General features: G+C 37.1%; 1 protein-coding gene across 1 annotated transcript in view; it reads right to left on the reverse strand.

Annotated features, from left to right (window-relative positions):
* ATRN (attractin) overlaps positions 1 to 14611 on the reverse strand; it is a 140470-nt gene that overhangs the window by 93820 nt on the left and 32039 nt on the right. The window contains exons 2-4 of the mRNA XM_006921643.3: positions 10313 to 10396; positions 7152 to 7265; positions 1308 to 1436 (exon numbers count right to left, since the gene is read on the reverse strand). Of these exons, the coding sequence (XP_006921705.1) occupies positions 1308 to 1436; positions 7152 to 7265; positions 10313 to 10396 (327 nt within the window). The remainder of the gene's footprint in view (positions 1 to 1307; positions 1437 to 7151; positions 7266 to 10312; positions 10397 to 14611) is intronic.

The following is a 14611-nucleotide window of genomic DNA, read 5'->3' on the forward strand; positions in this document are numbered from 1 at the left end:
AGACCTGTCATAAACCAACATCTCCCCTCTCTCTCATCCCTGTCAGAAAGGAACTTCTTCATAGAATGCCCTACTTTCAATGCCATGACTTTTTAATCTTCCTTTTTGAACTGTGTTCCCACCAGGCCCCTGGTACCACTCTCCCCAGCTAAGGTGATCTAGAGCTGCCTTTGCTTACTCAGCCTCACAGCTGCCAGTTTCCTCCTTCTTGAGACTTTCTTTTCTGGGCTTCTATAACAACAAAGGCCACTGGCATTCCTCTGTCCTTTAGTTGCCTCTGCTATTCCTCTCCTCGCTGTGCACATGCTCTATAGGCCACTCAGTCACTGTCCATGTGCCAAAGACTCCCAGATGACATCCCCATCCTTGACAGCAATTCTAAGTCCTAGATCCGAATATCAATGTCCTGCTTAGACATCTCACATGGACCCAACCAAACTCATCAGCCTCTCCCCTCAACCTAGCTTTTATGTCTGCTTGTGTCACTAAAAATCACCTTGCTAGTACTGTGATAAGCTGTCCAGGGTGCCAAGTCACAAACCCTGGGTACCAGTCAAGATAGAGACAGCTTTACATTGGCCTGAATGAATACTGGGATCCTGAAAAAATGGGCGGAAAAAGAACACATTATAAAGGTTACATGTGGAAATTACTGCCTATGCCAGGAGCTGGCAAACTTATTCTGTAAAAGGCCAAACAGTATTTTAGGCTTTGTGAGCCACAGAAGCTCTTTATCGCAAACCACTTGCTTATGGCATTTTCTGAATTCAACTATTTACGAAAAGGTACATTTCTTAAGACAAAAAAAACAAAAAACAAAAAAACAAAACCCCACAAACGTTAGCCTCTCTCCTATAACAACAAATTCCAAAAGCCGCCTAACTCTGTCCAGATTTTCTTTGTAACCAGTTGCAACTAAGCTGTCGTCAATGGACCAATTACTGAGTACATGAAAACTACTATTTTTTAAATTGTACTTGGCGAAAACCCGTTGTTTTTATCCAATAGCAGGAAAATGTCTCTATTCCAGAAGAAGCTCAACAGTAGCAAGACCTGAGTTGATACTGTGGTCCCACTACTTGGACAATTTATCATTTCCCACCAGTTTCTTCATTTATAAAACAAGTAGAGAAATAGTGCCCATACCTGAGTTTTTAAAAACCTTTAAATGAGAAAATCCATGCAAACTGCTTAGCGCAATGCCTGGCACACTATAAGCCCTCAATATATGTTAGTCATTATTATTGTTAAAACAAAGTGTATGGTCTTTTGTGTAAAATCACAAATATTAGACTTAAATATCTTACTTGTAAGTTATATTAAATCCAGTCAAATTATAAGCAGCATCACTAAAAAAATGCAGCAGGGCATAACCTGATGTGGCAACAACCTCGGGGACAGTCTCATTGCCGTCTCTCTCAGGAACGATGAGGCCGCTGAAATGAAAACACATTTCTTTTAAAGGGAAGCACAATCGCAGACATATCACATGGTGGCAGACACAAATTCAAAGATGGAATTCATCCTTCTAATTTAAAAAGCCACTTCCAGGAAGGGGGAAATTTCTGTGATAAATGTGTAATAAATGTATGGTGCTATCCTATTAGTTCTAGATCCTCTGAGGAACAGTTCTGAATCTTTTGCTAGGCTATCTTTTATTCTAGATTATATTTCTATTGAGATTTGAAATCAATGGTGCTATTATTTTTTTAAATAAAATTTTTCATAATGCTTCTCTGAAAAACTGAGTAAACCTCTAACAATCACAGAAAGCAACAAACTTTGAGTTGATGAATGCTGAATATACACTATTGAAAGACAAAAAGTAAAAATATAAATAAGCTCAATAAACAAACATCCATAATCCCAACACTTATTAGCCTGATCTATTTTCTTTGCCTAACTGATATCATATTACATCTTATATTCTATTTTACAAATATTACACCATAAGCATTTCCTATGTCACTAAAAGTTCCCTCAGAGCTTTTAGGATCTCACTCAGAGCCCAGTACACAATAGTATTTGTTGGGGGCATGGAGAGGGAAAAAATTGCTAAGTTAAAGGGTCTAAATGATGGCTTTAAGGCTCTTGATCCATAATACCAATTTGCTTTCCAAAAGAAATATGCCAATTTAAAATCCCATCAATAAAAAAAGGCCCATCTTGCCTTACCCTACGACCAAGAAGAATTTCCAGTCCTATTTTAGCTTATCTAATTTAATGTGAAAAGTATTTTTTAATTGTGATTTTGAATTTCTTTTATAATCCTAAGGTTAATCATTTTTCCTATGTTTATTTATCTTCTGCATTTCTTCTTATGCTCACATCTTTAGACTAATTATTGATGCACTATCATCATCACCAACACAATCACCTCATTCTGTAAAAGCCTAACTCTTTACCAGGCCCTGTGCAGTCTGCTCCACACACAACGCCATCCCATGAACAGATATCTATCTCATCTATTACTTACTTCCCTTCACTCATTCGACCCCAGCCACATTGGCCTCTTTGCTTTCTGAGGGCACACATCAGGTAAACTCCCACCTCAGGACCTATAACAATCTTAAAAGCTCATTCACTATGACCTAGCAATTCTATTTATTTGTAGAAGAAACACTTGCTCATGTGCACAAAGACAAACATACAAAAATCCTCACTGCAGCACTACCCAGTACAGCAACAAGTTGAAAAACACCTAAATGCTTATCCACAGTAAGTTGGTTGAATGAATCATGACATATCTGCAGGTCTGCAGGACTAACAAGAAGGCCATTAGGCATTCTGATAAGCAGAGGAAAAAACCAAGCTGCAAAAGAGTAGGCCTAAAAGTGAGATCCTAAAAGCTCTGAGGGAACTTTAAGTGACATAGGAAATGCTTATGGTGTAATATCTGTAAAAGAGAATATAAGATGTAATATGGTATCAGGTGAAGAAAATACATCAAAATGCTAATAAATGTACATTTGCATGTATTTACATAAGTGCATATAAAAAATGACTGAAAGAATACACAAGCAATGTATGAGGTGGAGGAGGGGCCAGGATTTTCATTCAATGAGAGTTTAATATGAAGACAGAACTTTAGGAACCCTAGGACTCTGAAGGTGCTCCAGGGGTTACAAAACAGTGAAGCATTTTCTACTATATAATCAACTAGCAAATATTTACTAAGCCCTTACTACCTGTGAGTCATGTTTCTAGGTACCAGGAACACAACAGTGAAGTTGTTCCTGCCCTCACAAAGTTCATGTTAGAAAAACAACAAATAAGAATAGATACGCACACACTGTGTCCCCAATGTGTATATATAATGCCAGGCAGAGATAAAAACTATAAAGAGAACAAAAAGGTGCTACTTTAGAAAGAACAGTTAGAAAAGGTGTCTCTTGCAAGAGGTGACATTTGATCAGAGACCTAACTGAAGGTTTCAACCATCATCATGCTTTCATCAGTTTTATACACCAGAACCCCTTGAAATGCTGAAAGGGTAAGTAAAAACAGGGCCACCTAGAAATGGCTATGTCAAAAGCAACTTTCACATAAAGAAATCCTGGCACAGAAAAGAACTGGGAGTTTCAGTCACACGTGGGAGACTGTGCACTCTGTTATGCTGCCATGAGCTTCAGGATCAGAGATATGCACTCTGATCCTTGCTCCCCATGCCTGGGCACATCACTGACATCTCTGAGCCTCAATTTCCTCAAATGCACAATAAGAGAAATCCTATCTACCTCACAGTGATATGAGAATCAAACTGCTAAAGCACGTGAAGTGCTTAAACAATGGCCTACACCAGGAGGAGCTCATTAAGTGGTGGCTAATGGTATTTCTTATATATATGGTGGGGACACTTCAGTGTAGAAGATGAATGGGAGAATGGGTAGAAGGAAAAGAATGGAGTCACAGCAGCGGTGAAAGGGCCATCTGTACTAGATGACCACAATGCCAGAGAGAGGGGATCAGCTTTCCCACTGTCAGAGGAGCTTATGTGTTTGCTTTTTATTTCAAAAACTTGAAATTGTGACACCTTTGGAATGTGCTGTTTTCTCCCAGTGTAAAAATAAAACAACTGGTTTATGACAAAAATAAGCTATTACAAAGTAAATGAACACAAACACAGCCTCAACCCAGAGCGCAAGGCAATGGAAAATGTGTGGGCGTGACATTCAACTGTCAACCTGAGCTACCTCCCACCTCCCTATCCCTTGCCCCTAAGTAAATAGATAAATGCAGGCATAGCTTAGACTGCAACAGTTGTTCAACTTGAGCAAATTAAGAACTGCCTGCCTTGGGGTTCTTCATCTTGTATTTTAAACACAGTTTCTAACTGTTTAGAATTATTTTTGAAAATCGCTGAACTAAAATAATTTCTTAATTCCCCATAACTGTCCCAGGCAGACATGGGCTCTCTGAAAATACCTCGGGCTCCTCAGTTTGACACACCTGTCTCCTTACAAGACCATTCGCTGCTCCAGGGCAGGGAGATATGGAAGGAAAGTAAGACAGATCTGGAAAGTTGCGGGTAGAAGCCCAGCAAGGGCGGAGGCAGGCAAGGTCTATACTTCTGACTGGCAAAGGAGGGTCCAAGAACATAAGAGATGTGCCTGCTTTTGATGGCTTTCTCAAACTGTGCCATGGTCTGACCAACGTTTTAATTGCGTGCTGGATAGACTGACTCCTACTTTCACAAGACTTCCTAACAGCTCTTCCTCACAGTCTAAACAACTGCCTATTAACATATGACTTTCTAAAAATAAAAGTCTAAAAAGAGAGGAAAACTATTCTCACTGCCCCATCACTACCACCACCTCTGCATTTCCCTACCAACAGGTCCTAGCTGAACAGCTGCTCCACAAAGGTGCTATATTTATGCATTTGTTGAACTGAATGCACCACAAAATCATAAAGCTGTAGAACTAGAAAAGACTTGCTCCAGTGGTTCTCAAATTTGTCTAGTAATAGAACTCTGTTTATTAAACAAATTTTACTCAGAACTTCAATATATAAAAGATAAATGTGATCAACTAGTTTGAAGTCAAATTAAACTTCACAGTCTGCAGTACACCCAGAGAAAACATAGTACAATACCTTCATTTTAGGTTTTAGAAGCTGAAGACTTGAGCACTTGAATTACCTGTTCAAGTTCACACACAGTCTAGGGCTGAACTCAGATTAAAAGTCTACATCTTCTGAATCCTGTGTGGTTCTTCTTTTCTTTATTGGCTGAACTACCTGCTGCCAGGTTCTCTCTACTCTGGGCCCCCAGCATGTCACCAGTGGGTTGATTCCTCCATCCAAAGTCCTCCTGACCCAATAGCACTCCTCAGCTCCCCATTTGTGACAGTGCCCCATGGCCTAAACAATGATTTTCAAATTGTTCTGCATATCAATGCTTTAGAGGTTTTGTGTTTCAGGTAAATTTCGATTTTAAAACAAATATTTTTCTTACTATAATTTTAGAAAATTCATACTCGAATTATTACATCATAAATTGAATTTAAACATAATCAGTAGATTCGTTTCTACTATCAGTTGACCAATTTTTTTATAGAAACCTAAAAATTCTCCTGTCACATGTACATATACTTTGGCTTCTCTTAAAAGTCATTAATTAGAACAATTATATATAGCCTTCTGCTTGTTTTGTTGTTGCTGTTGATTCATAAGTCTGCTCATTAAATGTCCAGTCCAGGTGAACCACAGGGTTATGCACACTTGCTTGGTTGATGTTCCCAAAGGGCTACTGGCAAGCAAATTCAAAGTGCCTGGGCATATAACAGAGACTCCATGAATTTGGATTAACGATCTAGTATCAAGTGAACCCCAAACAAGTCCTATCATGGTAACATTATACTATAGGTAGTTTTTGTGCTTATGTTAAAGTTTGAGGTGCCTTTGCATATAATACAAAGTATGCTTCAAATTCTGGCATAAAGATATACATGTCCAACACTTAGCCAATGGTATTTTAATGCTTAGCATGACCTATCCATCCTGTTCTCTGGCCCTGGTTCTTAATTCAAAGATGTGTTAACAGACTTCTAAGCCAAAGGGAGGGGAGAACTACAAGGGCACATCAGTCCCCTGGTCTCCTTTGTCCTTTGGCAACTTGTATACAGTTTACTCTCTGTTACCTTCTTACCTACATTAGCCAGACTAGCCCCAGGTGAGAAATACAAAAAATATTTGTTGAACTGATTTCTTTTTAAAGTCAGAAAAATAAAATGTTCAAAGGAAAGAAATCTAGAAAGTCGGTTGCAAATGAAAAACTGACAACTATGGCTCCCCAAGGAAATGTGTGTTTTAAAATAATATTTAAAAAAATATTTAAAAACATTTTTAAAATATATTATTTTATAAATCCTCTATCACGTAAAAGGAAGAAAAATAGGATGGCCTTGAATTCTCATGTGGTCAAAAAGATAATAAACAACATAGCTACTTATTGTTAATAAAAACTAAAATTCCAAAACAATTCAGAACACCCCATACATTTAGTGTTAAGCTCTTTTGTTTAATTACTAATATGAAATAGACCTGCTGAAAAAAAATCAAAATAATAACTGTATAGTTCCTCATTCTCCTCATTCACGGGTGACCACCGCTCATTTTGTGTATTCTTCCAAAAAGTTTCCATATTAAAACATACACACAAACATAAACACACACACACACACACACACACACACACACACACACACACACACACATAGACAATATCTGAATTCAACAAATAACTTCTGAGGGCCTATGCAATGAGGAACACAAGATCTAGATGAATGTGGTTCTTAATTTAAATTTTTCATAAAAATATTATTGTTCAATATATTATTTACAAAACATTTTAAAATGTAAACTTCACCACCACAGTGAGAAGCAGGTAAACTTGATATTACTATCACAATTTTATACCAAGAAACTAACAAGAGAGGTCAAGTACTCCGCCCAGAAACTTACCCAGTAGCTACAGGAAACCAAGTCGGGCCTAGTACACAAGTGATTAGACTCCAAAACTAGTACAGCTCCCATGAAATAAATGTCTTAAGTGACAATAAAGGTGAGTTCAGTAAGAATGCAATCTAGGAGATTCATCTGAATTCAGAAATCACATAACGATTACCTAATACTTATATGACTGAGCTTACCTAAAGGCAGCAACAAGTGGTGCATAAATTGAGTCCCCATCATAAACATACAAATGGTCCCAACTACACTCTGTAGCAAAATGATTGAAACGAAGTCTCATTACTCTATTTGGCCTGAAAAAAAACAATAAAAAAAGTATTTTATAATAACCATTATAACTATCAAACATTTGAAAAAATATATAGATTTTTAAAGATTTTACAGGGATAAGAATTTTAGCAAACAGTATTCATTTGTCAAAGATTTACTTAGTACTTATTATATGCAAGAGACCACTGAATATGCAATAGTAAACAAAATAGACATGGTCTATGCCTCTTTGGGCCTTACAGCAGCCATTCTTTAATAGTCTCTGAACCAACCCATTAACCTTGCATTTCAGTACTTCCTTATTCAACTTAAGATTCCACACTAGATCATTTAACAACACACCTGCCAGTTCTTTAAACTGGCCTGCCCCTCTGCCTTTTCATGGAACTACCTGGCAAAAGCCCTGGTCTAGATGAAACCAGTTATCTGCTCTGGCTAAGACTGAATCCAAAGAAAACTAAGCCATGCCAGAGAAAGTCACACCATTGGGTAGGCTGGTTCCAGTATCAGTTACTGCTCACCAACTTCAAGTGGTACTTTAATTCTGCCAGCAGTCCTACTACAAACTCTCTCTTCCCCTCTCTGCAATTGCTCAACAACTCAATTACTATTTATAACCATTCAGTCCCACCTCCCTGTTTATGTTAGGCATCCAGACAAAAATCCTTCAAAGTACCATTTTCCAAAATAGATAACACCTACCTACTCCTCCTTCCACCTCTCAAATATTTAACATCTCTCTCTCATCTAGAACTTCTACACCCACATTTAAATCTCCTTAAGTATCACATATTTTACAAAAATACAACAAAACATAAAAAGCTTCAAATCCCAGCACTCTCTCTTTCCAGCTATTACCCACCCTATCCCTTTCTCCTCTTAATAGAGTGAAATGTACAGAAGACTTTGTTTTCTCCATTTCCTCATATCCCGCTAACCCCTTCACTCTATACCTGGCTTCAGCCCAAACACTCCACTTAAAAAGCTCCTGGTAAGAGCAACACCATTTATTTCCTGGTGATACCTAATTATATGTCTCCGGCCTAGACTTTTCCTCTACTTCACACTTATTTGTCTAACATCTCTAAGCAAACAACTAAATACATAAACAAGTTAATTCGGAGATGAGTACTGTGAAGAAATTAAAGGAATGTGATATGGTGTACAACAGGTGTAGGGGAATGCCCCAGAAAGCTTTGGAGATTAGAATGATGAGAGATAAGCCATGTGAGAAGCTTGGTGACAACGCTTCAGGCAGAGGGAATGGCACGGTCTTGAAGTTTTAGGGAGAAAGAAGTTGATGTGTCAGAGCAATATGAAGAAAATCAACATGTCTGAAACACAGCAAACAGAGGGAACCACATGAGATAAGAAGTAGTAGGCAAGAGGCAAAAGCAAAAATCTGGAGGCCAATTTCAAGGCCATTACAGGGGCCCAGGAAAGTGAGGATGGTGGTTCTTAACAATAATTGTAGGGATGAATATGAAAAGGACAATGTAGATGGATTTGGGAGATATTCTAGAGGGAAAACTGACAGAACTTACTGACAGGCTAAACGTGAGAATAAGAGAAAGGAGAAAGTAAAGTTCTCTGCTTAGGCTGAGGAGGAGCAACCACTGAAAACACATTCAGAGCAACAATAAGGAAGGACATCAGACAGAAGTAAACTGGTAGAAAGGGCAAAGGCAGACTACTCTAAGAGCAGCAGTTCCCAAAGTGTGGTCCATAGAATGCCAGGGGCCCTCAGACCCTTTTGGAGGGGTCCAAGAGGTGAAAACTGTAGTCACAATAAAACTAAGCTATCATGTGCCTTTATCACCATGTTGGTATTTACTAAGCTTTCAAGCGATAACTAGAGTTTTGGGAAATTTATATCTGTCCCCCAGATACAACTTCCCAATAATTAAAACTTCTGATGAGAATGATGGTGATATCAACTAATGTGATTTTTAAATACTATATAAAGAAATCTATCAATATTTGGGAGATCTGCATAATTCAGTGAACCAATATTTTCCAAGTGACCACTATATATCATGTTATAAAACCATGCATAGGTTAAAGATCCATTCAAAGTATAAGAAAACCAATGTATGTTAATTTAACAAGTTCCAAAAGTTCATTCACATTGTTCCAGATTCCGCACTGCAATTTATTTTTAAGAAATTACCACTTGTCAAGTTTTGGTATAGTATCAAAGAAGAAAATCCACAATTATTTAAAAGGTCTATTAAAATCTCCCTTTTACTACTACAAATTCAAGTGAAGCCTAATTTTCTTCATACTTCACCCACAATAACATATTGTAACAAAGTGAATGCTGAAGAAAATATTATAATCCAGCTGTCTTCTATTAAGCCAGAGAAGAGATTTACAATGTAAAGCAATGCCATTCTTTTCACTAACTTCTTTTAAATACAGAGTTTCTTTTTCATAAAAATATGTCATTTGTGCTAATACACAGTGGATTTATTATTCTTGCATTTAAATGGAATTAAATATTTCTTAGTTTTAAATTTTAATATGGTAAACACACACATAACTCACATAAACAAAACTTATTTGGAATTCTAAAAATTCAAGAGTGTAAAGAGATCCTGAGAACAAAAAGCTTGAGAAACACTGCTTTAAAGGTTTTCTATGAAGGGAAGAAAAGAAGGCACCAGCTGAGGAGCAAAGGGGGCCCAGAGAAGGAGTTGTTTGGGCAATAATAGTTTTTCTGACTTTCCTGCCCACAGTAAAAATAGGTACTTAGAAAAATGACACAATTATAATTTTCTAATGCTTTAAATAAACCATTTAAAATACTCAACAGTTTACTACAACTGAAAATATACACATTTCTGATGTGTACATTCATTTGCAGCATTAAACCAACATGAAACTTTTTTAAGTAACAATGACAATTTAGAAAAATAAGAAAATCAAATTCACTTACAAAATAAAAAGTTATCAAGTAAAAATATTTTAAGTACTTTATGCTCAGACTATTAATTTTACTTGTAGGAAAAGAGTAATGCCACACTGAGCTCTATGCTGAAAAAAAATTAAATTAGCCATTATTACTTACTGTCCTTCAATGAGCCATGTGCACTTCGTTTTATATTTATAATTTCCAGGTCCATCTGTTACAAACCCAGAAGATCCAGTTAATCTGTAATTTAAAAAAACAATAAAACTTAAATCCATCAAAATATCTATATTATTATCTTTCTTAATTTTCAATACAATCCAAGTTAAGTACAGTGAATACATTAAGGCATACTATTTAACCAGAAAAAAGGAACTGGATAGTTATGTTCAGATTACACAAATATAGATAAAACAAATATATACACTTAAGAAGATACAAATAAAACCAACAGGAGTGAACAAAAAAAAACCTAAATCCTTCTGAGATGGGGAAATCATACTTTGTACCATAAAAATGGCCAAAGAATTTCTTAATATGAGTTGCTTTTTTAAAAATGAGATCACACAGTAACAGTTACAAGTTTTTAATACAATAACACTACAGACAGCATAACTGTGATGTGCAAGCACATTAAACCCCAACACACAACAGACCCATCAGAGCCATTAATCTGCGGCTTCAAAAGTGGCAAATCTACGGCACTCCGTGAGCAATGCACATCAGCATCTATCTTCCCACACTCATGCCAAGTCTGAAGTTTAGCAATATTTTTAGGTCTTGCCAATAGAACAGCATTTCTAGTATTTCATTAATGTTTTGACTGGTACTAACCCTAATGTTTGACTAACTTCTCATATGTTTTATTCATTTGCATTTCTTCCTTTGTGAATTAAGATTACATGCTCTTACAAATGGCCAACAAATATATGAAAAGATGCTCAACGTCGCTAGCTATTAGGGAAATGCAAATCAAAACCACAATGAGATATCATCTCACACCTGTTAAAATAGCTGTAATCAACAGGACAAATAATAACAAATGTTGGAAAGGATGCGGAGAAAAAGGAACCCGCATACACTGCTGGTGGGACTGCAAATTGGTACCACCACTATGGAAAACAGTATGAAGGTTCCTCAAAAAACCAAGAACTGATCTACCATGTGATTCAGCAATCCTTCTACTGGGTATTTACCACAGACACTTGAAAACCCATATCCGAAAAGATATTTGCACACCGATATTCATAGCAGCATTATTCACAGTGTCCAGGACATGAAAGCAACCAAAGTGTCCTATGATAGATGACTGGCTAAAGAAGCTGTGGTACATATATACAATCGAATATTATTCAGCCATAAGAAGAGAAGAAATACTGCCACTTACAACAACATGGATGGACCTCGAGATAATCATGCTGTAAGCAAAATAAGCCAGACATAAAAAGTTGAAACTCACGTATCACTTTTATGTGGGATATAAACCTAAAAGCAACAAATGAGCAGGACAAACAGAGACTGATGGACATGGACTATAGGCTAGTGGTTACCAGAGGACTATAGACTAGTGGTTACTAGTAGGGTGGGGGAGGAGCGGGGAGATAGATGAGGTAAAAGTGGTCAAATATAGAGTTTAAGGGGAGGGCGAAGTGGGTAAAGGGGATCAAACATATGGTAGCTGAAGGAAACTGGACTTTGGTAAACACACAGTAGAATATACAGATGTCAAATGATAATGTACACCTAAAAATTACATAATTGTATTAACCGATGTTACCTCAATAAACTTAATTAAATATTTCTTTAAAAAAAGATTCCATGTTCTTTGCCCACTTTGTAGCCAAGTTGTCTTTTACAAAGTAATGTTTAGGAGTTCTTTTTATGTTAAAGAGCACCCATTTGTATGTTAAATGTACAATAAATATATTTTCTCAGTTTACTTTTTTCTTTATACTTTGTGTCTAGTATGTTTTATTATATAGAAATTTTTATTGTTTAAGAAGAATGCTATTTCTTTCCTCACTGCTATTTCTAGATCATTTTTCCTTCCTCTTCCATTATCAGCAATGTCAGCCTCTCTGAAACAGATGTTCTCTGGATCAGCCTCTTACTTTTTAAGATAACTACTGAGATCCCAGTTACTTCTTACCCACTGAAGACATTACCATCTAGTTCACTGCCTTCCATGCAACTAAATCAACATCCAAGATGTTCCATCCAAACCCAGGCTCTCCATTTCTTAATTTCACCATTAACAATCTTTCCCTCCACCGCACTTTAGTCACCCACTCCTCTAGGCCTTGCTATTACCAGTAATAGCACTACCACCACAATCTTCATTTTAGGCATCCTATATTTCCGACTACCATCTCTATCTCTCCAGTTCATTTAGCCTAGTTCCTCCTTTTTCGTGAGTCATCAGCCCCATAGGGACCTCTAATCCACTGAAATAACACTTCTTTACGTTCATCCCCCACCACCCACACATTTTTCCCCACTTACCTAGTTAGGATTTCATGGTCCATCACAATTATCATGCCCTGAAAAGCTCTTGATTTCTTTTCCCTTCTGTCCCTCTGCTATACTTAATTGATACAAATATCTCCGTGTCTTAGTCCTCAACATCTATTCCATCCCAAAAATGCTAGTCTGAGCCAATCGTGATTTCCTATGCCCCTTTCCAATAAATGATTAGAAATGTGTATTAGTTAAAATTAGGTTCCAATGCAACTGACAGAAAAATCTAAGTAATAATGGCTTGAGATATAAAGTCCAAAGGTAAGCAATCCAGAGCACATAGGTATTGATTTCCATAATCATCAAGCACCAAATGTTCTTCTATCATGTTGCTCTGCCATCTTCAACATATGGCCTGCACTTCATACTCAAGATGGCAGCTCAAACTCTATCATTCTCACATTCTACTCAGCAGGGAGGAAGAAAAGAAAATGAAAGGCACATCCCCTCCAAGTCAAACATGAAAAGTCAATGCACCCGTTAGGCAAAAGTTAAACATATCCAAATGTAGGGGCTGAGAAATGTAGCCATTATCCCAAATGACCATGTACCCACTGAGAACCAGGACTTTCTTGACTAGAGCAGTGGAGAAAGGCTATGAAGGGTCATTATTAGTCTCTGTCATAGCACATAGTCTAATACATAGATGTGAGAGGAAGTCTGATGGAAGGCTTTTAGGAAATATTTTCATTCTTAAAGACAGTGTGGTAGACAGAGAGATGCACCACCTAGATCTCCCTATCAAGAAAGGATCTGATGTCTGCTCCAGCAGGGAGTGTGGTCATCAGACAGCCACAAGCTGTCAGTTCCTTCAGGAGCCACCTTCCCAGGGCAGCCCATATCAAAGAGGTAACAAAGGCTGGGGCATTTCAATCCAGCATAAAACAACTATGACTGGCAATCCTTGCTCCAGAGCTCCCCTTGGTCATGTCTGCACTGAAGCTCCACTTCTTCCTTTGCTCGGTTCTGCTTCCAGCCCCTTCCTACTCCAGATGTTATAATCAACTTGTACCCCAAATTCCATTTCAGCAAATGCTTCCAAGAAACCCAACTTACAACAAACTCCAGAGAGACCATCCTTCTCCCTCTGGACTTTGCTATGGTTGGATTTTACAACTCGAAGTACTGTAGCCATCATGCTACAAACTGAACACAAATCCAACACCAAGGATGACAAACTAAAGGAAGGCAAAGGTCTCTGAAGATCAACAGCAACCAACCACAGAGACCACACGTTTTATGGGTAAATTTCCCACTGGTTACTATGTGTGTATGTGTGCGTGTATGCTCTTCCTTGATTTTTTTAGGCTCTCCTGGCTCAAAAAGCTTATGACGCTTGTTTTGCTCCTCAAAGTTTCTATGGGCTTCACATGGACATGCTCAAGTATTTGTAAAATAACATCATTTTAGAAAAGAAATAGGTCATTTTTATTTTAAGTATCTTTTTTTTTTACTTTTATTTACTATCTTTAAACATACACATGTATACAATTTTACAGCTAATGAATAAATATAATCACAGAAAGGCTTTTTTTTTTTTTTTTTTTTTTTTTGTCAACTAAAGGACAATTCTTTTTCTACTTATCTCCCAAGTACTCCAACCTCCTCCCACAAGATAAACATAACCACTAGCAAGCATTCTTAACTATTTTCCTTCATATTCATGAGCTCATGATAGATGCATGGTTCTCTTAAAACATTTTTTGGTTACACAAATTAATTACTATACAAACTTTTCCGCATCTTCCTTTTCTTACTCAACAAAACTGTGGGACTCTCTCCAACAGCTGTTAGTCTAATTCATTCTTTTTCATGTAGCATAATATTCCAACCTATGGAGGTATTTTTTTTTTTCTGATTTTCTCCTTCTAACATTCATTTTATTTTCAGTTGGTTGGCATTATGTGCACTGCTGCAATAAATATCACCATACATATAGCC

Source organism: Pteropus alecto, unplaced genomic scaffold (assembly GCF_000325575.1).
Source record: "Pteropus alecto unplaced genomic scaffold, ASM32557v1 scaffold45, whole genome shotgun sequence".
In the NCBI taxonomy this organism is placed as follows: Eukaryota; Metazoa; Chordata; class Mammalia; order Chiroptera; family Pteropodidae; genus Pteropus; species Pteropus alecto.